We start from the raw sequence: 24,524 nt of genomic DNA on the forward strand, positions 1-24,524 counted from the left end.
AGCCTTTCGAGTAGCTGGGATTACAGGCACCGCCACCATGCCTGGCTATTTTTTTGTATTTTTTTAGTAGAGACGGTGTTTCACTATGTTGTCTAGGCTGGTCTTGAACTCCTGAGCTCAGGCAATCCACCCGCCTTGGCCTCCCAAAGTGTTAGGATTACAGACGTGAGCCACTGTACCCAACTTACTTTTTGTATTTTTAGTAGAGACGGGGTTTCACCTGTTGGCCAGGCTGGTCTCAAACTCCTAACCTCAAGTGATCCACCTGCTTCAGCTTGCCCAAGTGCTGGGATTACAGACGTGAGCCACCACTCCCAGCCTGTTATTTTATTTTTTTTAAATTTTATTTAAGAGACAGGGTCTTGCTCTGTAGCCCAGGCTGAAATGCAGCCGTGCAACCTTAGCTCACTGTAACCTCGAACTCCTCCCACCTCAGCCTCTCAAGTAGTTAGGACTGCAGGCATGCACTATGTTGCCCAGGTGGGTCTCAAACTCCTGGCCTCAAGTGATTCTCCTACCTCTGCCTCCCAAAGCACTGGGATTACAGGCATGAGACAACACACCAGGCCCCAGAGTAAACATCTGTAAATGGAAGAGTCTGTAATGAAAGAGGCTCTACAAAATCAGTTTAATGCCGTGTTTTCTCTATTATTATTATTTATTTATTTAATTTTTTCTTCTTTTTTTCTCTTTTGAGATAGAGTCTCGCTGTCGCCCAGACTGGAGTGCAGTGGCCCGATCTCGGCTTACTGCAGGCTCCGCCCCCCGGGGTTCATGCCATTCTCCTGCCTCAGCCTCCCAAATAGCTGGGACTACAGGCGCCCGCCACCTCGCCTGGCTAATTTTTTGTATTTTTAGCAGAGATGGGGTTTCACTGTGTTAACCAGGATGGTCTCGATCTCCTGACCTCATGATCTGCCCACCTCGGCCTCCCAAAGTGCTGGGATTACAGGCGTGAGCCACCGCGCCCAGCCTATTTATTTAATTTTTTGAGACACAGAGTCTCGCTCTGTCGCCCAGGTTGGAGTGCACTGGCGCAATCTCGGTCACCGCAAGCTCCGCCTCCCGGGTTCACACCATTCTCCTGCCTCAGCCTGCCGAGTAGCTGGGACCACAGGCGCCCACCACCACGCCCGGCTAATTTTTTGTATTTTTAGTAGAGACAGGGTTTCACCGTGTTACCCAGGATGGTCTTGATCTCCTGACCTCGTGATCCGCCCGCCTCCACCTCCCAAAGTGCTGGGATTACAAGTGTGAGCCACCGCACCCGGCCTCTATTAATATTTTTTAGTTATACTTCATGTGTCTACATTTTCATTCCATCATGAGCTCCTTGAGGACAGTGCTTAGGTGATATTTATCTGTCTTCTGACACTGAGTTTCTGCCATCCAAGCAGAAAAGGCTCAATAAAAATGTATTGAATCGAATAAATATTTGTAATTCACATGACAGACAAATGCATAATGCCGAAGCAACTGTTTATTTCCCCTTATCAATAAATGTCAGCATTGTTTTCTCCTTTCCCTGCTTTCAATTTCCTGTAAAACCTGATGATGACTGGCCAAGGAAATTTCCTTTTTAAATTCAAATTTGGCAAACATACTGAAGACATACGATAATCTTAATATATTCCTCGTAGGAATGTGAGAAGTGTTCAGAGCAAAGGGTTAACATATTTAGAGGTCAAAAAATTGATTCTAGGCTGGACGCGGTGGCTCACGCCTGCAATCCCAGCCCTTTGGGAGGCCAAGGCAGGTGGATCACCTGAGGTCAGGAGTTCGAGACCAGCGTGGCCAACATGGCGAAACCCCATCTCTACTAAAAATACAAAAATTAGCCAGGCATGGTGGCACGCGCCTGTAGTGCCAGATACTCGGGAGGCTGAGGCAGGAGAATCGCTTGAACCTGGGAGGCAGAGGTTGCAGTGAGCCGAGATCGCGCTACTGCACTCCAGTGTGGGTGACAGAGCGAGACTCTGTCTCAAAAAAAAAAAAAAAAAAAAAATTGATTCTAGTCAATAGGTATTTATTTTGGGGAGTAAAGAGATGGGAAGAATTAGAGAAAGGAAGAGGAAAAACAAATAGCATGCAGATAATGAGAAAATAGACTCATTTTTACAGCTGTGAGCTCAGACTAAAAGATAAACAATGCTATTACTTTGGAATATAATTCTAATAAAGAACATAAAAAAGACTCATAGACCACAATATGTATTTATTTTGTGGCAAAGGTGTCATTTTTAGAAAGAAACAAATGTGTTCAATTTTGCTTTCCCTGTTTTTAATGAATTAAGAAAGGTCTTCTCTTACCCTCTTTTGACTGTCATCATTCCTCTCATCCAGACTTGGGGCAAAGTAATATTTACAGGTTTGCAAGAAGACACCATCTTTAAGCAGTTTTTAGGCACTTTTACAATACTGACTAAATTTTATAAAATAGTATTATAAATTAATATTTAAATTATAATTTTATAACGTGAAAATCAACAACGAATGTCAATTTCACTTCGTTTTGACTGTCATCTGTGGCCTCTGGAGTCCCTCACTTAAATCATTGGGCCTTGGTTTTATTTTTTAAGCCTATTAAAAAGGAAGATGGGGCCGGGCACGGTGGCTCACACCTGTAATCCCAGCACTTTGGGAGGCTGAGGTGGACGGATCATTTGAGGTCAGGAGTTGAAGACCGGCCTGGCCAACACCGTGAAACCCCATCTCTACTAAATATACAAAAAAAAAAAAAAAAAAAAAATACAACAACAACAAAAAATTAGACGGGTGTGGAGGCAGAGGCAGGGGAATTTCTTGAACCTGGGAGGCAGAGGTTGCAGTGAGCTGAGATGGTGCCACTGCTCTCCAGTCTGGGAGACAGAGTGAGACCCTGTCTCAAAACAAACAAGCAAACAAGCAAGCAAACAAACAAACAAACAAAAAACAAGTTGGGCATGGTGGCTCACCCCTGTAATCCCAGCACTTTGGGAAGCCGAGGCAGGCGGATCACCTGAGGTCAGCAGTTTGAGACCAGCTTGGCCAACATGGCGAAACCCCATGTCTACTAAAAATGCAAAAATTAGCCGGGCATCGTGGCGCCTGCCTATAATTCCAGCTACTCGGGAGGCTGAGGCAGGAGAAACTCTTGAACCCGGGATGCGGAGGTTGCAGGTTGCACGTGACATAGCCGAGATCGCGCCATTGCACTCCAGCCTGGGCAACAAAAGCGAAACTCCATCTCAAAAAAAAAAAAAAAAACAAACCCAGAAAAACAAAAAAACAACAAACAAAAAGGGAGGATGGTAGATAACTGTCCAGATACTTTCCAGCTTTGCCGCTATATGAACTATTCCTTTTGTTTAGTTTTCAGCATGGGTGCTTCTGGCACTTTCACGTACATTCCAGCTTCTGGGGACCGGCTGCCTAGAATAACAGGCATTTGCCCCAGAGGCCGTGGAGTGGCCTCACTTTGGGGTCGTGGGCAGATCGCTGGCTCCCACGCCTGGACTTTGGGATCGCAGGAAGGATCCCTTCCAGCCCAAGCACTCCGCCCAGGCGCGCCAGGCAGAGCCCCGCCCCATCCCGCCGTTCCCTTCAGCCCCGGGGCGCGGATCTTACATCTGAAACTGAGCAGAGCAGGGCGCCGGGCAGGGCCGGCGGGCCACGTGACAAGCCCGGAAACAGCTTCGCCCCCTCGCTTCCTGAGCCGCCACATCCCGGCAGCCCTCCTACCTGCGCACGTGGTGCCGCCGCTGCTGCCTCCCGCTCGCCCTGAACCCAGTGCCTGCAGCCATGGCTCCCGGCCAGCTCGGTGAGGCCCTAGCGGAGCGGCGCGGTCTGCGTCCTCGCCTGCGGCCCCCCACGCTCCCGCCTTGGTGGCGGCCGGCGGGACCCGGCACTGCAGGGGCGGTGCTGCGGGATTGAAAGCCAGCGTCCCCGCTCCCCGGCCGGGCCGCAGCCCGCGTGGGGCCCGTCTTAGAGCAGCTCGCGGGTGTAGGACCTGGGGAGGCCCGGACCAGGCCTGCGAACGCAGGGTCCAGGTGCTGGCCTTGCGATGCGAGAATCTCCTCCCCCAGACCCTCCCAAGGCCTTGCAGAACACAGTGCAATGTGCTGCGAGTCATGAGAAAAAATGTCTTCTCTTTCAGCCTTATTTAGTGTCTCTGACAAAACCGGCCTTGTGGAATTTGCAAGAAACCTGACCGCTCTTGGTTTGAATCTGGTCGCTTCCGGAGGGACTGCAAAAGCTCTCAGGGATGCTGGTCTGGCAGTCAGGTAAGGAATAGCTAGTTCCGTCAGAAAGGAGTGTGATCACATTAACCAGGAAGTATTGTATTCCAGGCACCAGCAGCAAAACGCCTTATTTACTCCTCCCAGTAGCGCTGTGAGGTTGGTGTAATACTTCCCCACTTTATGGGGAAAAAAAGTGAGGCTCAGAGAGATTTAGCAACTTTTAAGACCCTGGACGGCCGGGCTAGGTGGCTCACGCATGTAATCCCAGCACTTTGGGAGGCCGAGGTGGGCTGATCACTTACGGTCAAGAGTTCGAGACCAGCCTGGCCAACATGGTGAAACCCGTCTCTACTAAAAATACAAAAATTAGCCCGTTATGGTGGCACACGCCTGTAATCCCAGCTACTGGGAAGGCTGAGGCAGGAGAATCGCTTGAACCTAGGAGGCGGAGGTTGTGGTGAGCCGAGATGGCACCACTGCACTACATCCTGGGTGACAGAGAAAGACCCTGGACAACACACTGGACAGATTTAGCAACTTCTGCACAAGTTTAAACAGTTGAGTAAGGGAAAAGTAGGATTGGAACCCGTGCTGTTCCTGATTTTAGGACGCTAGTCTTAGCCCCTTCCTTAAACAGATTAACTTAGGTGGGCCACTTGTTATGCAAGGAAAACTCCAGTTACTTTGACTGGTGATTTAATAAAACTCGACATCATGAAGATTCCAATTTACCTGCCTTCCCTTAGAATCTCTGGTAACCATATGAAGGTGCAAATCATTCATTCCCACGTTCACAAGCCCTTCATTAGCTGACTAGGCCATGGAAAGAAGGGACTTAGAAATGATTAACCAGGATGCCATTGCTGATGTCAAGGAGTGGCATTCTGGGAGGAGAGGGAGGAAGTCTACTGAAAGGTAGAAAAATGAAAGAAACTGTAGGATAGCTATTTAATAAACGGCAGTGAGAGTTGGGAGGAACGAGATGACCACCCCTGAAACATATTTTAGAATGAAAGAGATGAAGGATATCTGTCTGCTGTTTGTTGCCATGTGGAAAATTTGCTTCTTGGTTTCTAGATCCGTGTAGAGGTAGGTTATTACCTTTTCTTTGTGCAGTTCTCAGCTATGTGAGCAGTACACAGCTTCCCTAAGTTTAACAAGTTCAGATGGTAAGAATGCCTTACTTTATTAACAAATACATAACTGTATATTTTCGGATGTCTTTTTGCGTCTTGTCTCTGTGGTTTTCATGGGAAACCTGTGAGAATCGTGGCAGGCAAGTTGGCTCTTTGCTCATCAGCAACCGAATGAGAATTCAAAGTCCAGACCTGCGTGCTTTCCACTGGGCCAAGTTGGGTCCTCCTATGGTGATGGAACCTTCGTAAAGCAAAATCCTCATCTGTAGTCTCTTTTTTTTCCCCACCAAACTTTGTATTATGGAAACATTTCAGACACAATCAAAAGTAGAAAAGTATAGTGATCCCTTGGGTCCTATATCTGTCACCCACTTTAGGTACTTATCAACTGATTAGTCTTGTTTCTGTACCTATACCCACTCCTCACTTATCTTCATTATGGTCATATCTTCTTTAAAAACTGGAAATGTAAATGTGTTTCTCTTCTATGAAAGGATAAGAAGTTCACCATGAGTGATTTATTTAGACCCCAGCACAGTAAAGTTCACTGAATGAAGTGTAAACAACTTGGAGCAATTGTTTTTTCTGCAACAAAGGCCACATTCAGTTGCAGTGGTATTTTATTCAGTTGCAGTGGTATTTTATTCAGTTGCAGTGGTATTTTATTCAGTTGCAGTGGTATTTTACATATATAAACTCTTAAAGTCCTTATAACAACTTTTTAGTGTAGGTAGTGTTATCCTCATTTTATAGGTGAGGAAACTAAGCACAACGTAGTCAAGTAACTTGCTCGAGATTACACAGCTAGTGAAGAGGCCAAGATTTTTTTTTTTTTTTTTCTCTGAGACAGAGCTTCACTCTTGTTGCTCAGGCTGGAGTGCAATGGCACTGTCTCAGCTCACTGCAACCTCTGCCTCCCAGGTTCAAACGATTCTCCTGCCTCAGCCTCCCAAGTAGCTAGGATTACAGGCGCCCGCCACCAGGCCTGGCTAATTTTTTTGTATTTTTGGTAGAGACAGAGTTTCACCATGTTGGCCAGGCTGATCTTGAACTCCTGACCTCAAGTGATCGCCCGCCTTAGCCTGCTGGGATTACAGGTGTGAGCCACCGCACCCGAGGCCAAGATTTTGTAGGGGTGGAAAGGTGTGATCCTTTGCTCTCCATCATAAACGTCACGGCCAATATTTTTATAAGAGAAGACAGGTTATAATAAGAAAAAAGCATAACAAATTTATTTAACAAAGTTTTACATGACATGAGAGCCTTCAGAATGAAGACCCAAAGACAGAGGAAAAACCATCCATTTTTATGTTTAGGTTCAACAAAGAATGGACAGAAAGGTGGAAGTATGATTGGACAGCAAGGATATGGTGTATGCTAGTAGACTGAGGTGGAGAAAGCCAGGAAAGCCTGTCTGTCCAGATTCTTCTTGGCTTCTCTAAAATTCTTTCTCCACCCCCTAAGGATCTCCTGACCTACTAATGGGCAAGGAGATGAGAGGATTTCTTTACGTCCAGCTCCTAGACAGAAAGCCAGTGGAAAGTTAGAATCATAAGTTTAATTCTTATGACTGGCTTTGGGGAAAAAGAGTTCTAGTTTCTGTAAACTGCCCTGGGGAAGAGAAATTCTCATTTCTGTGACTTCAGGGAAGAATGAAGGGTGAGAGGCAAGAGGGCAGGAGAAAGCTATATATATATATTTTTTGAGAGGGTTTTGCTCTGTCGCCCAGGCTGGAGTGCAGTGGCACAATCATGGCTAATTGCAGCCTCGATCTCCCAGGCTGAAGCAATCCTTCCACCTCAGCCTCCTGAGTATCTGGGACTACAGGTGCACACCAGCATGCCTGACTAATTTTTGTATTTTTCATAGAGATGGTTTCACCATGTTGTCTGTCTGGTCTTGAACTCTAGGGCTTAAGCAATTTTGCCTGCCTCGGCCTCCCAAAGTGCTGGGATTACAGGTGTGATCCACCATGCCTGGACAAGGTCTTGGTTCTGGCTGGGCGCAGTGGCTCACCCCTGTAATCCCAGCACTTTGGGAGGCTGAGGCTGGCGGATCATCTGAGGTCAGGAGTTTGAGCCCAGCCTGGCCAACATGGTGCAACTCCATCTCTGCTAAAAATACAAAAAAGAATCAGCCGGGTGTGGTGGCGTGCACCTGTAATCCCAGCTACTCAGGAGGCTGAGGCAGGAGAATTGCTTGAACCCAGGAGGTGGAGGTTGCAGTGAGCCGAGATTCCACCACTACACTCCAGCCTGGGTGACAGAGAGAAACACTGTCTCAAAAAAAAAAAAAAAAGATCTTGGTTCTGAGGCTGCTTCTGAGCGTATTTTTGGGTGTTGTTATCTGCAATAATTTTATCCCAGGAAGTTAACCATTACCTTGTCATGAGGTAAACTGATGGATTTTAATTAGTGAGTATACAGCAGTGAGCATACATAGAATTATTTCCGGAGACTACAGCCATTATGTATAAATTCTTCAGTTCAAAGGAGTAGCAAGCTTTTTAATTACCCCAAATGTTTAATTCTAGAAATAAATCCGCCTTCTCTAAGTTTTAAGTGACTGTCTTCATTTGGAGAAAATGGATTTTATTTCCTGAACCCCAGGAAAAGAAATTTTGAATTTGAAAACACTTATGTCACCAGTTTGTGGATGTTGGAACTGTGTGTGTCATTGGTCAAACACCAGTTATTTGCAAATGGCTCCCCTTAACAGGAGAATCTACCCAGGAAATTCCGTATCTTACTGGCAGAACTTGCTGCTTTAAAGTGTTTATTATAGTCTCAGCTACTTGGAGGATTACTTAATAAGCCCAGGAGTTCTAGGCTGCCATGCACTGTAATCCAGGCTGGGCAACACAGTGAGATCCCATCTCAAAAACTATATATGTTGATTGTAGAAAATTCGAAAATATGGACAACTATAAAGAAGGTAGTAAAAATGGATTGTAATTCTTAACATGCTAGTATATTTTTCTTCAAGCATTTTTATAAGCATGTACTTTATTTCATAGCGTACACAGAAGATAGATGCAGTTTTGCTTCCTGCTTTATTTATTTTTATTATTTATTTATTTTTTGAGACGGAGTTTTGCTGTTGTTGCCCAGGTTGAAATGCAGTGGCACGATCTTGGCTCACTGCAACCTCCGCCTCCCGGGTTCAAGCGATTCTCCTGCCTCAGCCTCCCAAGTAGCTGGGATTATAGGCATGCCCCACCATGCCTGGCTAATTTTGTATTTTTAGTAGAGACGGGGTTTCACCATGTTGGTCAGGCTGGTCTGGAACTCCCTTACCTCAGGTGATCCATTCGCCTTGGCCTCCCAAAGTGCTGGGATTACAGGTGTGAGCCACCCCACCTGGCCCCTGCTTTATTTTTTCTTATATATTGTGGGCATTTTTACACACCATTACAACTTATAAAGTCTGCCAGAGTGTTCGTGGTTACAACTTTCTAGGGGTCTGCTTTGTGATATGGATTCATATTTACTGTCCTTCACTTGCCCCTTTGTCACATTGTGTGATTATTTTTTCTAGTTTACTTTTTTTTTCCCATGTAAAACTTTTTATTTAACATTTCTGTAATCAGAACTCTCAATCTTTTGTTTAAAACTTGGAAAGCATTCCTCACATGTTTAATTTTGCTACATGCATGATTTTTTAAATGCTAAACCTTTGATTCATAAGGAATATATTTTTGTGTGGGTTTAACCAGTTATTCCAATAGCAACACCACTTTATTAAACAGTCTTTTATGTCTTCACTCACTTGATATGCCGTCTTCATGTGTTGTTGTTGTTGTTTTTTGAGATGGAGTCTTGCTCTGTCGCCCAGGCTGGAGTGCAGTGGCATGATCTCGGCTCACTGCGACCTCCATCTCTTGGGTTCAAGTGATTCTCCTGCCTCAGCCTCTCCAGTAGCTGGGATTACAGGTGCCCGCCATCACGCTCGGCTAATTTTTTGTATTTTTTTAGTAGAGCTGGGGTTTCATCATGTTGGCCAGGCTGGTCTCAAACTCCCCTCCTCAGGTGATCCACCTGCCTCAGCCTTCCAAAGTGCTGGGTTTACAGCCATGAGCCACCATGCCCGGCCAAGGATATTTTTAATGCTTTTTGTTACATACTGCCAAATTCTCAGTTGTATGTCTTAGTAATATTTAATGAGTATGGCTTATGATTCAGTTTCTGAATTCTGTGAAAGTTATAAAACCAGTGCTGTAATAGTTACCAATTATCCCTGAACATACACAACAGTTAGGAAATATATTAAATAAACTTTTTTTCGAAAGTAAATAGAATTTTACTTAAATAAAATATAGTGAAATACTTTAAAAAATCAGAATTTTCTCATTGTTGAATTCAGGCTCAAAATCTCTTGAAATGAAAACAGTAGATGCTTTGAATAGTGAAAATTACAATTCAGCCACACCAGTAGTACCATTCTGTTTATCTGTTTTTCAGAGATGTCTCTGAGTTGACGGGATTTCCTGAAATGTTGGGGGGACGTGTGAAAACTTTGCATCCTGCAGTCCATGCTGGTAAGTGGTTGGTATCTTTAATGTAAAAACAGTCAGTGGTTTCCAGGAATATTTTAGTTGATAGCGTCCTAAAATAAAGGAAGAAAAAGGCTCAAGAGAAATTTACATATAAAGTTAATGTTATGAAGTTGCTGCCAGATTTCATAATACGTTAGAACTGGTTTAAAATCCGGCTTGTCTTACTACTTGATGAATTCAGATTGTTTTCCTCTGCTTGCTCTTAGTCCTGACCTGATACCTAATTTAGAGTCTGGTGTTTCCTGCTCAAGTTGCTGAAGATATTTAGATTTCATCGTATGAAAATACTTTTAAAATAGTTCAAACTTAGAAGAAAGCATCACAGCATAACTGACTTGCAAAGGAATTTTTTTTTTCAAAGTGCTTTACATTTGTTCGTTCACCTAAGAATGAATTGTATATAAACCAAAACGGCAAGAAACTGGTATCCTCCTAGTTTGTCAGTTGTGGTACAATTTGGTGAATAAAGCTGAATGGCTACAGATCATCAGACAAGCCATTGACTTACAGAAACGCATAGACTGTTCTGGAACTAGCAACAGTTTTGTAAAATTCCTTTTACCTTTTTTACATTTTATTGCTCAAGAAACTGGGATCAAGAACTGAAGAAAAAGATTTTTAAATATATCTGTTTTTTTTTTTTTTTTTTTTTGAGACAGGATTATATACTCTTGCCCAGGCTGGAGTGCAGTGGTGCGATCATGGCTCGCTGCAGCCTCTGTCTGCCCCCCAGGCTCAAGCAGTTCTCCCACCTCAGCCACCCAAGTAGCTGGGCCTATAGGCATGTGCCACCACACCCAGCTAATTTTTGTATTTTTTATAGAGACGGGGTCTCACCTTGTTGCCCAGGCTGGTCTCGAACACCTGGGCTCAAGCGATCCCCCACCTTAGCCCCCCAAAGTGCTGGTATTACAGACATGAGCCACTGTGGCCAGCCAAATATATCTGTTAATCCTAATTTTTTTGTTTGATAACTCCCCAACTACATGTTTGATATTCTTTAATTAAGAATATTATGCTGGGCATGGTGGCTCTTGCCTGTAGTCCCAGCACTTTGAGAGCTGAGACAGGAGAACTGCTTGAGCCCAGGAGTTTAAGATCACCCTGGGCAACATGGCAACACCCCCCTTCTCTTTAAAAAATTGAAAAGACCAGCTGGGTGTGGTGATGCATTCCTATAGTCCCAGCTACTTGGGAGGCTGAGGTAGGAGGATCACTTGAGCCCTGGAGGTCAGGGCTATAGTGAGTTGTGATTACGCCACTACAATCCAGCCTGGGCGATAGAGTGAGACCATCTCAAAAAAAAAAAATTTTTTTTTTAATCAATGGGATTTAATTTGATTGAAGACACTATGTTGAAAGAAATTCCTTAATCTGACTTGTTTTTTGAAGCTAATGACTTTGTTTAACTATTTTAAATTAGGAATCCTAGCTCGTAATATTCCAGAAGATAATGCTGACATGGCCAGACTTGATTTCAATCTTATAAGGTAAAAACCTGAAATTAAACTTTTAACACATTACGAACCAACGACAAAGACTATGCCAAACCTGGTGTCCCTGTTTTCTTACTCACTATAAACCTTTACTGCGTACCTTCTGTGTGACTTTGTATGTGTGTAAGCATTTTGGTTTGGCCAGATTTATATGCCAAAATACATACTTAAGTTTTTTAGGAAGTTACAATCTAAATCTTAGTATGTATAGGTTGAGTATCCCTTATCTGAAATGCTTGGGACCCAGAAGTGTCTTGGATTTCAGAGGTCTTCAGATTTTGGAGTATTTGCAGGTAACATGCCAGTTGAGCGCCCCTCAGAAATCTGAAATGCCTCAGTGAGCATTTCCTCCAAGTGTCATGTTGACACTCAGAAAGTTTCAGATTTTGGAGCATTTCAGATTTCAGGTTTTCATATTAGGAATTATCAACTTGCACAACTAACTGAGTTATTTGCATAAAGATACTGGCTGTTTCTCTTAAATATACGTAACAGCTTTATTGAGATCTAATCCACATACCATACAACTCACCAATTTAAAATGTACAAATCAGTGGTTCACAGAAGTTGTGCAACCATTACTGTGTTAGTCTGTTCTGCATTGCTATAAAGGAATACTAGAAGCTGGGTAATTTATGAAAATAGGTTTATTTTGGCTCGTGATTCTATAGACAGTACAAGAAGTGTGGTGCCAGCATCAGCTTCTGGTGAGGGCCTCAGGAAGTTTATAATCACAGTGGAAAGCAGAGGGGGAGCTAGCATATCCCATGAGAGAAGAAGCAAGAGAGAGGGAGAGGAGGAGTTGCCCAGCTCTTTTACTTTTTAACTTTTATTCTTAATTTAATTTAATTTTATTTTGAGACAGGGTCTCGCTCTGTTGCTCAGGTTGGAGTTCAGTGGCATGACCTTGGCTCACTGCAACCTCTGCCTCCTGTGTTCAGGTGATTCTCCTGCCTCAGCCTCCTGAGTAGCTGAGATTACAGGCGTTTGTCACCACGCCCAGCTCATTTTTACTATTTTTAGTAGAGATGGGGTTTCACCATGTTGGTCAGGCTGGTCTTGGAACTCCTGACCTCAAATGATCCACCCACCTCGGCCTCCCAAAGTGCTGGGATTAGGTGTGAGCCACCATGCCCGGCTCTGTTAAACAACCAGCTCTACATGAACTCAGAGTGAGGACTCATTATGGGGAGGGCACCAAGCCATTCATAAGGGATCTCCCCCGTGACCCAATCATCTCCCACCAGGCCCCACCTCCAACATTGGGGATCACATTGCAAAATGAGATTTGGAGAGGACACACATCCAAACCATATTAATTGCCACATCCAATATTAAAACATATTCATCACCCCCACCCTAAACCCTATACCCATACGCATTTATTCTCCATTTCCCCAACGTCCTCCAGCCTCGGCAACCACCAATTGTTACGTGTCTGATTTGCCTGTAGTGGACATTTTCATATAAATAGAATCTAACAATATATGGTTTTTTTGTTCCTGGCTTCTTTCACTTAGCATGTTTTCAAGGTTTATCCATGTTACAGCATAGTATCAATAGTTCATTTCCTTTTTAGTGCTGAAAAATAATCCATTGTGTGGTCATACCCTGTTTTGTTTATCAGTTCATTTGTTGATGGACATTTGGGTTGTTTCTACTTTTTGAATATTATGAATAATGCAGCTATAAATATTTGTGTATAAGTTTTTGTGTGGACATACACATTCGTTTCATTGGGGTATATACCTAGGAGTGGAATTTCTTGGTCATATGGTAACTATGTTTAGCTTTTGAGGAACTGCGACCCTGTATTTCAGAGTGCTGCACCATTTTACATTTCCAGCAGCAGTGTGCTGGATGGGGCTCCAGTTTCTCCACATCCTCATCAACGTTACTATCTGTCTTTCTGATTCTAGTCATTCTAGGGGTTCTGAAGTGGCCTCTCATTGTGGTTATAATTTGCTTTCCAAATAATGTGGAACACCGTTGGATGTGCTTCCTAGCCAGTTGTGTACCTTCTTTGGAGAAATGTCTGTTGAGACCTCTTGTCCATTTTTAGTTGAGGTATTTATCTGTTTATTATTGAGTTGTAAGTTTATTTCCTCTCATTCTATGGATTGTGTTAGCCTTTCTTGATGGTTTCCTTTGATCATCACAAGTTTTTTCTTTTTTTTGAGACGGAGTCTTACTCTCGCCCAGGCTGGAGCACAGTGGCGTCATCTTGGCTCACTGCAACCTCCACCTCCCGGGTTCAAGCGATTCTGCCTCAGTCTCATGAGTAGCTGGGGTTACAGGCGCCCGCCACCACACTTGGCTAATTTTTCTGGATTTTTAATAGAGATAGGGTTTCACTATGTTGGCCAGGTTGGTCTTGAATTCCTGACCTCGGGTTATCTGCCCGCCTTGGCCTCCCAAAGTGCTGGGATTACAGGCTTGAGCCACCATGCCCGGCCCACAAAAGTTTTTAATTTTGATGATGTTGAATTTATTTTTTCTTTTGTTGCTTGTGTTAATGGTGTCATATCTAAGAAACCATTGCCTAATCCTCAGTGATGAAGATTTTTGTGTATATTTTCTTTCTTTTTTTTTTTTTTTGAGATGGAGTTTCGCTCTTGTTGCCCAGGCTGGAGTGCAGTGGCGTGATCTCTGCTCACTGCAACCTTCGTCTCCTGGGTTCAAGCGATTCTCATGCCTCAGCCTCGCAAGTAGCTGTGATTACAGGTGCCCGCCACCACGCCCAGCTAATTTTTTTGTGTTTTTAGTAGAGACGGGGTTTCTCCATGTTGGCCAGGCTGGTCTTGAACTCCTGACCTCAGGTGATCCACCTGCCTCGGCCTCCCAAAGTGCTGGGATTACAAGCGTGAGCCACCGCACCCGGCGTGTGTACATTTCTTTTAAGAGTTATTTTAGTGTTAGCTCTTATACTTCAGTCTTTGGTTCATTTTAAGTTAATTTTCATATACAGACATGAAATAGAAGTCTTATTTTATTTTGTATGTGGCTGTCTAGTTGTCTCAGCATCATTTGTTGAAAAGACTGTTCTTTGCCCAATCGAATGGTCTTGGCACCCTTGGTCCGTGTGCCTGCTGTTATGCCAGTACTACACTATTACTATAGGCTGGTAACAAATTTTGAAATCAGCAAGTGTGAGTCCTCCAACTTCATTTTTCTGTTTTTTTTTGTTTGTTTGTTTTGTTTTATTTTGTTTTTGAGACGGAGTCTGGCTCTGTTGCCCAGGCTGGAGTGCAGTGGCGCGATCTTGGCTCACTGCAAGCTCTGCCTCCCGGGTTCACGCCCTTCTCCTGCCTCAGCCTCCCGAGTAGCTGGGACTACAGGCGCCCGCTACCATGCGCAGCTAATTTTTTTGTATTTTTAGTAGAGACGGGGTTTCACCGTGTTCGCCAGGATGGTCTCGATCTCCTGACCTCGTGATCCGCCCGCCTCGGCCTCCCAAAGTGCTAGGATTACAGGCGTGAGCCACTGTGCCCGGCCCCAACTTCATTTTTCTTATTCAAGATGGCTTTGACTCTTCAGAGTCCCTTGCATTTCCACATGATTTTTAGAATCAGCTTGTCCATTTCTGCAAAACAACGCAGTTGGAATTTTCATAGGGATTGTGTTGAATCTGTAGATCAATTTGGGAAATGTTACCATCCTAAGAATATTAAATCTTCCAGTCTGTGAACGTGGGGTGTCTTTAATTTCTTTAACATTGTCTTGTGAAGTAGAATTGTTTTCTTAATTTTTTTCTCATTCACTGCTAATGTATATTTTAATACAATTGATTTTTATATATTGGTCATATATCCTGCGGCTTTGCTGAACTCATTTATTAGTGCTAAAAGGTTATTTTTGTGAATTTGGGATTTTCTGTATACTAGGTGGTATCATCTGCAAATAGATATAACTTCACTGCTTTCTTTCCAGTCCTGATGCCTTTTATTTTCTTTTCTTTGCTAATTGCTCTGGCTAGAACTTCTAGTACAGTGTTCAGTAGAAGTGGTAAGAATGGACATTATTGTTTTGTTTCTTTTTTTTAAGATGGCATTTTGCTCTTGTTGCCCAAGCCGGAGTGCAGTTGCGTGATCTTGGCTCGCTGTGACCTCCGCCTCCCGGGTTCAAGTGATTTTCCTGCTTCAGCCTGGGGTTACAGGCATGTGCCACCTTGCCCGGCTAATTTTGTATTTTTAGTAGAGATGGGGTTTCTCCATGTTGGTCAGGCTGGTCTTGAACTTCCAACCTCAGGTGATCCATCCTCCTGAGCCTCCCAAAGTGCTGGGATTACAGGCGTGCGCCGCCTTGCCCGGCTAATTTTTGTATTTTTAGTAGAGATGGGGTTTTACCATATTGTCCAGGCTGGTCTCGAACTTCTGACCTCAGGTGATCTGCCTCGCTCAACCTCCCAAAGTGCTGGGATTATAGGTGTGAGCCACTGCGCCTGGCCTCTTGTCTTGTTTCTGAGTTTAGTAGACAAGTATTTTAGTCTTTCACCATCAAGTATGATGTTAGCTGTGGGTTTTTCTTACACTTTGTCACGTTCAGTAAGTTCCCTTCTATTTTTAATTTGCTGAGTGTTTCTATATGAATAGCCGTTGAATTGTGTCAGATCCTTTTTGTACATCTATTGAGATGATCAGGTGGTTTTTGCATTTTTCTGGATTCAGTTTGTTAGTGTTTTGTTGAGAGTTTTTGTGTGAAGATACCTAAGAGATACTGGTCTCTAGTTTTCTTGTGACATTTGTCTGGTTTTAGTAGGAGGGCAGTAGACTTAATAAAGATGAGCTGCAAAATGTTTCCCCTCAATTCTGTTCTTCTGTTTTTTTTTTTTGTTTTTTTTTTTTTTAATTAGTTTTCAGCAGTTAGGCTTGTTTGGAGCCTGCCCGTAGAGCTCCTCGAGCTACAGGCCTAGGAGTGGAACTGTACTTCACTGATTGTTAATTTTAGATTACTTCTGTATTTTAAATTATTCTTTTGGCATTCCTGTTACCATCATTTTTATGACCTCTCTGAAGGCAAAACAAATGTTTCACCCTTAGAATGCTCTGATATTTTTCATCATTGTGCCAATCCACTGAAAAAAGAATCTAAATTCTAATGTTCTGGATAATAGTGATCACATTCCAAAATGAGAATGTTATCTGTAATCTTGTACTTTATACTTCTATTAAAATGTTCTATAAATTTTTCATGGCTTGGTGGTTCTGGGTAGCTAAGGTTATGCAAGCAGCAGCGTTGCAGTGTGATGTGGAGAGAGTACTGTGTATTCAGATCCGGGGAGCACCTGCTGACTAAATTACCTCTGCTCAACCCCAGCAGGACACCCTGACTTTTTAACACACTCGTTAGAATTCTAAAATGTCAGGCTCACAGTTTATATGTTAGTTCTCTATGGCTTTTGTTTATGTTAATAGTACTGACTTGTTTTTTTCCTAGATAGCTGTAAACCACATGAGTGGACTTTTTAATGACAGCCAGATTCGTCTTTGTTTTACAGAGTTGTTGCCTGCAATCTCTATCCCTTTGTGAAGACAGTGGCTTCTCCAGGTGTAACTGTTGAGGAGGCTGTGGAGCAAATTGACATTGGTAAGTCAGAAAAACCATTTTAGAAGACTCAGAGGAGAGGATTATTTAAATTTTAGTGAGATTTCATTTTGAATTTTATTACTGAGGAAATAGAAAATAGCTACTTCTGGATTGTGTTTTGGGATTACTATAATTCATTTATATTTTCTTTTTTTCATTTATATTTTCTAAGCTTTTTTTGTATGCAGAGATGCATCTGGGTTATTTTCCTGATTTATTTATTTATTTATTTATTTATTTTTTATTTTTTTGAGACGAAGTCTTGCTGTGTCACCCAGGCTGGAGTACAGTGGCACAGTTTTGGCTGACTGCAACCTCTGCCTCCTGGGCTCAAGTGATTCTCTTGCCTCAGCCTCCTGAGTAGCTGGGATTACAGGTGGACACCACCACGCCTGGCTAATTTTTTTTGTATTTTTTATAGAGATGGAATTTCGCCATGTTGGCCAGAGTGGTCTCGAACTCCTGACCTCAGGTGATCCACCTGCCTCAGCCTCCCAAAGTGCTGGGATTCCAGGCATGAGCCACTGCGCCCAGCTTATTTTCCTGATTTTTAAGTCAGGAATTAAAATGGAAGTACATGCACAATGACTTTATTTAAAAGCGGTTCATAAGCTGATAGGGACGTACAAAAATCAATACGTCTTTTGTTCTTCAAAGGTGGAGTAACCTTACTGAGAGCTGCAGCCAAAAACCACGCTCGAGTGACAGTGGTGTGTGAACCAGAGGACTATGTGGTGGTGTCCACGGAGATGCAGAGCTCCGAGAGTAAGGACACCTCCTTGGAGACTAGACGCCAGTTAGCCTTAAAGGTGGGATGCACTTTCATGATATTGTAAGTTACATCCATGGAGTGCAGTGTTTGCCAGACCAAGCAGTATTCAATTCTTGGTAGATTGCATTACCTACCAAAGCTTTGCTTGGAGCTGCTATCCTTTTGTTAAAAATGGAGAAACCAGCTATTACAGAGGTGTTCTGTCAAAAGATTGAAAGAGAGCTGGGCGCGGTGGCTCATGCCCGTAATCCTAGCACTTTGGGAGGCCGAGGCGGGTGGATCACCTGAGGTCAGGAGTTTGAGACCAGCCTGGCCAATGTGGTGAAACCCTGTCTCTACTGAAAATACAAAAATTAGCCGAGTGTGGTGTGGTGTGGTACACCTGTAATCCCAGCTACTCGGGAGACTGAGGCAGGAGAATCGCTTGAACCCAGGAGGTGGAAGTTGCAGTGAGCCGAGATCACACCACTGCACTCTAGCCTGGGCAGCAGAGTGAGACTTTGTCTCAAAAAAAAAAAAAAAAGATTGAAAAAGAATTGGAAAGGGGTAATTTGTTGGGCCATTCAGTGCTTTGCTGTCATTCATGGTGTCATCGTGTTGTGCAGCCACCACATAGCACTGAATAGTGAGGAGATGTTGTTTGCTGTGGACGTAGAAAACCATCTTGTCCCCACTTTGGAAAGTGCTGCTAGTGTCTCACAAAACTTACGCTTTTTGTAGGCATTCACTCATACGGCACAATATGATGAAGCAATTTCAGATTATTTCAGGAAACAGTACAGCAAAGGCGTATCTCAGATGCCCTTGAGGTATGGAATGAACCCTCATCAGACCCCTGCCCAGCTGTACACACTGCAGCCCAAGCTTCCCATCACAGGTAAAGCCCGAGCGTTCTGTGGCATGGTTTGCTGTGCCTGGAGAGTGTGTTTCTCTGTATTGCATCTGATGTGGTTCACATTCAGAAGATGATAAATTCCATATTGCCTCTTGTAGCCATCTGATAACCATCTGGTTTGAGACGCCATTTGGACTGAAGAGCACAGAAGTTGAGTAGTCTGGAGTTCTGAAAAGATGTCATGGGGGAGATGGAGATTGGAATGTCTCTGCCACGTAGATCTTTTTGAAGACATGAGACAGGATGGGATGGCCTGGATTTTATAGAGAAGAGGGTCAAGAAAGCCTTGGGGTAAAGGCTTGGTAGGTGTACCGTGGAGGAACCAGCAGAAGAAAAGTTGTGAAATTCCAACCTTTTATAATGCATTTGAGAACAGAAAAGGGACTGTTTGTTTTGCAAATGTTGTAAGAAGCCGTTGCCTTGGAATATTGGATCTAGAAGCCCAATTGAAGTAGGCCAAAGCAGAAATGGATATTAAGAACTAACAATGATAAAGAGGTTTCTTGGAACAAGAAAGTAGGACTTCCCCTGGGTTTGTAGAGTTTAGAGAGGGTTTTTAAATGTGTGTCCTGTTCTGTTCCAAAGGTAGGCTGTGAGAGCCTGTCCTGCTCTGGTACAAGGGAGAGTAGGGGCAGGGACAGAGGTGAGAGTCCCAGGCATGGAGGCCTTGGAATCCCAAGCACTGCCGGGGCAGCTGGCCTTGGCTGAGAGCAAGGGCAGCCTCCTTCCTGCCTGGGGCGGTCAGCATTTGGTGAGGGGGTGCAGCCTGGGCTTCCTTTCCCTGTCATCAGCTGAGAGAGCGATGGGGAGGGGAGCAGCGTGCCAGGTGGGAGGAGAATCTGAAAGTTTCTTCATGTTTGCCGCGTTCTATTGTTCTGCCTCAGATAGATTTTTTTTTTTTTTTTAATTAAGACAACGGAGTCTCGCTCTATCACCCAGGCTGGAGTGCAGTGGCGCAATCTCTGGTTCAAGCGACTCTCCTGCCTTAGCCTCCTGAGTAGCTGGGATTACAGGTGCGCACCACCATGCCTGGCTAGTTTTTCTGTTTTTAGTAGAGATGGGGTTTCACCATGTTGGCCGGGCTGGTCTCAAACTCCTGACCTCAAGTTATCTGCCTGTCTCAGCCTCCCAGAGTGCTGGGATTACAGGCGTGAGCCACCACACCTGGCCTCAGATCTCAGATACACTTTGACACTAACACTTCTCGAATCCCCACAGACACCCTGTGAAGTCCTCTAGGCTGAAGTAATCTAAGTGATTTGTTTTCTCTCGGCCTTTCTGGCCTTCACAGCACAGTAATCTTTTAAAAATGGAAATCAGATGATGTCAGACCCTACTTAAAGCCATTCCTTGGCTTTTCTTAAGCACCTTGCCCTGCCCCACAAACCCTGTGCTGCCTGCCTGCCTCCTATCTGTCCCCTCAGCAGCTCTCCCTGCCCCTGCTGCTAGCCCCTCCGCCCTGCGCCTCCAAGTGGGCCCAGCTCCTTCCACTCCAGCGCCTCTGGCTCCTTGTCCCCTTCACCCAGAATTCTTCCCTCTGCCCTTCACGATCCTGGTTTCTTGTTATTCAGGCCTCACCTCCTCAGAGAAGCCTTCCCTGACCGCTTAGAGCAAAGTAGCAGCCCATCATGCTTTCATCCCATCACCCTGTTTTGCTGCATGTGTTTCTATTCAATCTGTTCAAGTTGTCTTCCCCCATTAGGATGGCAGCTTCCTTTTTTTTTTTTTTTTTTTGAGATGGAGTTTCACTCTTTTTGCCCAGGCTGGAGTGCAGTGGTGCGACCTTGGCTCACTGCAAACTCCACCTCCCGGGTTGAAGTGATTTTCCTGCCTCGGCCTCTCAAGTAGCTGGGACTACAGGCGCCTGCCACCACACCTGGCTAATTTTGTACTTTTAGTAGAGATAGGGTTTCACCACGTTGGCCAGGCTGGTTTTGAACTCCTGACCTCAGGTGATCTGCCTGCCTCGGCCTCCCAAAGTGCTGGGATTACAGGCATGAGCCACAGCGCCCAGCCAGGATGTCAGCTTTTGAGAGCAGAAGCTGCATCTGTTTTTGTTTGTCGCTGAATCCCCAGGGCTTAGAAGACTGCTTGGCACATTCCCTAAATGTTTACTGAATGAATAATTAGCAACCTGACATTTTGCACAAATTTTTCCTTGTAGGACTTCTTGAAACTGATTTGTCTGCTGTTATATCTGACCTATTTCCTGCTTATAGTTTATATTCTCCATTAAGATTCTGAGACAAAAAAATCCCCATGTACTGTCAGTTCTTACACTTTTCATTTTCCAAAGCATTTTCATTGGACTGTATAAAAGCCTTCGTTTTTCCTTAGACTGTGTGTGCGTTTCTTTTGAAGTTTAAAGTATTATTTGTGGTAAACATGGCAGAGGCGGCCCTGGACACGTAAATAAGCATTTCTTGTGCGAGATTCCCAGGATTTCTCCCCAACATGGGCTTATTTCCACAATAGAAAAGGCACTTTGCCTTTTCATGTGGTTTGAGTATTTGGCAGTGATGTTTTTACAAAGTGTCTGGTTGCAATTGTATCTAAAACAAAATTGAAGCAAGAACAAAGATGGGGTTGTGTGAGTGTGTGTATGTGTCTGAGATTTTAATGACTGGTTTGCTTATGATTGGAAACAAGAAAATTCCTATTTATTTCAGCTATTTACTAGATTAAGCAACTTTCAACATTTCTCTGGCACTTTCTATTTCAGTTATTAATGTCTTTGAAAATTTGATATTTGAAGGGGAACCGGATACTCTTTTTTTTTTGAGGCAGAGTCTTGCTCTGTCGCCCAGGCTGGAGTACAGTGGCATGATCTCGGCTCACCACAACCTCCACCTCCCAGGTTCAAGTGATTCTCCTGCCTCAGCCTCCTGAGTAGTTGGGATTACAAGCATGTACCACCACGCCCAGCTAATTTTTGTATTTTTAGTAGAGACAGGGTTTCACCATATTGGCCAGACCAGTCTCAAACTCCCAACCTCAGGTGATCCACCCATCTTGGCCTCCCAAAGTGTTGGGATTACAGGCATGAGCCACTGCACCCATCCAGATACTCTTAACTATGAGATGTTTCAGAAACCAAAAGTTTTCTCCCACTTATCAACCTTAGCCTAAACCATCTATGAGGAGTGGGAGGGAGATGGGGGAGTTGTACATATGGTGTTTTGTTTTATTATGCCTGTTGTATGCCTTAGGGGATATTTTACTTCTATTGTTTACTATTTATTGTCTAGTTTGTTTCTTCTGTGCCTCTCCCATAAATTTCATGAGGACAGTGATTTTATTTGACTTGATTTTTGGTTGGGGGAATTATTTTTTCAAGTTCTTTTTAAAACGGGCTTTATTTTTTTAGAGTAGTTACAGGTTTACAGAAAAAATACACGGTGATTATAGGGAATTTTCATATACCCCGCTTCCCCACAGTTTCTCCTATTAACATCATGCATTAGTGTGGCGTATTTGTTACAACTGATGAACCGATTTTGATTCATTATTAACCAAGGTTCATAGTTTAACATTCATTCTTTGTGTTGTACATTCTGTGTATTTGGAAAAATGCACAGTGGCATGTATCCCCCATTGCAGTATCATGCAGAATAGTTTCAATGCCCTAAAACTCCCTTGTGCTCCTCCGCCTCATCCCTCCTTTCCCTTCTCCCCAACCCTTTGCAACCACTGTTATCTTTTTCTCTTTTCTCTTTTTTTTTTTGGAATGGAGTCTTGCTATGTTGTCTGAGCTGGTTTTGATATCCTGGGACTCAAGCAATCCTTCCGCCTTGGCCTCTCAAGTAGCTGGGATTACAGGCATGCACCACCATGCCCAGCTATTTTTACTGACTCTGTACCCATTTCCAGAATGTCAGATAGTTGGGATCATACAGCATGGAGCCCTTTTAGGCAATTTCAGTTAACAACATGCATTAAGTTTCTTCCACATCTTTTTGTGGATTGGTAGCTTATTTCTTAATGCTGAATAATATTTCACTGTGTATGAATGTACCACAGTTTATCCATGGACATATTGAAGGGCATCAAAACTTCAAGGACAGTTTTTGGTAGTTTATGAACAAAATTGCTATAATCATTTGTGTGCAAGTTTTCAACTCATTTTGATAAATACCTAATATTTTCCTTTATAGTATACTATTTATTGCCTATTTTTTATTTGCCTCCCCAGTAAGCTCCATAAGGACAGTGACTTTTTTTAAGAGGGTTGCAGGGACGGTTTTTTCACTGATGTATCCTGAATACCTAGAACAGTGCTTAACATCGTAGTAGGCACTCAGTAAATATTTGGCAAGGTCTTTAAAAACTATCTTAACCCATGAAGGACATGAAATTACACATTTTTGTTTTTTGGGTTTTTTTTTTTTTTTGAGACGGAGTCTCGCTCTTGTTGGCCAGGCTGGAGTGCAGTGGCGCGGTTTCAGCTCACTACATCCTCCACCTTCCAGGTTCAAGCGATTCTCCTGCTTCAGCCTCCCTAGTAGCTGGGATTACATGCGCCCGCCACCACACCCAGCTAATTTTTGTGTTTTTAGTAGAGACGGGGGTTTCACCATGTTGACCAGGCTGATCTCGAACTCCTGACCTTGTGATCCACCTACCTCGGCCTCCCAAAGTGCTGGGGTTATGGGGGTGAGCCATTGTACCCGGCTCATTTTTGTTTTTAATTAGTGCTGGCCCACCATTTCTTTCTGTGTGCTGAGCTTCTTATGTTTATTCACAAGAGATACTAGCTCCTAAAAAAATCTGCCAATGTTAAGAAACTAGGTAATGGAAAACTCTGAAGTTGCAGCCTCCTTTTAACTACAGTTCTGCTTTAGGCAGAGTCTGTTGAGTTTGCCATCAAAGAAGAAAAAAAAAACCACATTATTTCTTCTCTTCTTCCACCCACAGCTGTTGCTTTAGCTTGTAATATAATTTCTTAAGTCGATAGGGTTTATAACTTTAATTTTGTACTGTCTCTGTGATTACCTCAATTGTTTAATCTTAGTTCTGTATTTACATGAATTCCTGACTGATCACTAGTCTTGTCATAGTTTCTCCCATCCCTAAATCTCTATTGTGGATTTATTTCTAGACTGGCTGGTTCTGGTCCTCCAGTCGTGTGTGTGTGTGTGGGGCGGGGGGGGGGGTGTACATTTTTTTTTTAAAGATGGGCTCAGGCTCAGTTGCTTTGTTCTTTATCATCAAGATTTTATGTTTGTGTGTGTCTGTTTGGCTCTTAATTTTACTTAAAACATTTGTTTAGTCATGTTATTTTTTTGAGAAGTGTGCATACATCTGACCTTACTGATCCTGCTTAGTAATGTGCATGTATGTTTTTACATTTAGTTCTAAATGGAGCCCCTGGATTTATAAACTTGTGTGATGCTTTGAATGCCTGGCAGCTGGTGAAGGAACTCAAGGAGGCTTTAGGTATTCCAGCCGCTGCCTCTTTCAAACATGTCAGCCCAGCAGGTAAAGCTCTGTGCTCTGGAAAGCTCCAGAATTGTTCGAAAGGCATTTCTTCTTAAATTTTTTTGAATATTAACAAGTTCTAATGTGAATATAGACATGCTATGAAATCTGAAAGTCATCTGTTGATAACAATATCAATGTAATAATATAAAATCTGATACACACACACACACACAGAATTGTGTAATATTGTCAGGAAAATGAGGCAGGAATTTGTTTGTGGGGTGGAACCATAAAAGTTTAGAAAATAAAAGTGAAATGTCCTAATGCAATAGACTAAGTCTTGTCCCACATCTTTGAAAATGTAACGGAGTAAACATAAAGAAGTTCTTCTTTGGACTCTTTATCTGAAACTTCTTATAGTCGTTGTATGAGATACTTTGCTT

The 24,524-nt window shown here is 43.4% G+C and overlaps 1 protein-coding gene across 3 annotated transcripts in view; it reads left to right on the top strand.

Moving 5' to 3' along the window:
- The first annotated feature begins 2,682 nt into the window (after positions 1–2,682).
- The window catches only part of ATIC (5-aminoimidazole-4-carboxamide ribonucleotide formyltransferase/IMP cyclohydrolase), a 60,423-nt gene continuing 38,581 nt past the window's right edge, over positions 2,683–24,524 (top strand). For 2 of the 3 annotated variants that reach the window (XR_008624577.2, XR_008624576.2), the window contains exons 1-8: positions 2,683–3,799; positions 4,136–4,262; positions 9,817–9,893; positions 11,335–11,401; positions 16,905–16,993; positions 17,651–17,802; positions 18,486–18,642; positions 24,013–24,138. Coding sequence is in view for 1 of the 3 variants with exons in the window: in XM_003805009.5 (XP_003805057.1) it covers positions 3,781–3,799; positions 4,136–4,262; positions 9,817–9,893; positions 11,335–11,401; positions 16,905–16,993; positions 17,651–17,802; positions 18,486–18,642; positions 24,013–24,138 (814 nt within the window). In the remaining 2 variants the exon portion in view is untranslated. The remainder of the gene's footprint in view (positions 3,800–4,135; positions 4,263–9,816; positions 9,894–11,334; positions 11,402–16,904; positions 16,994–17,650; positions 17,803–18,485; positions 18,643–24,012; positions 24,139–24,524) is intronic. The other variant, XM_003805009.5, reaches the window with a different exon arrangement.

The sequence above is a fragment of the Pan paniscus genome, chromosome 13, assembly GCF_029289425.2.
Source record: "Pan paniscus chromosome 13, NHGRI_mPanPan1-v2.0_pri, whole genome shotgun sequence".
Taxonomy (NCBI): Eukaryota; Metazoa; Chordata; class Mammalia; order Primates; family Hominidae; genus Pan; species Pan paniscus.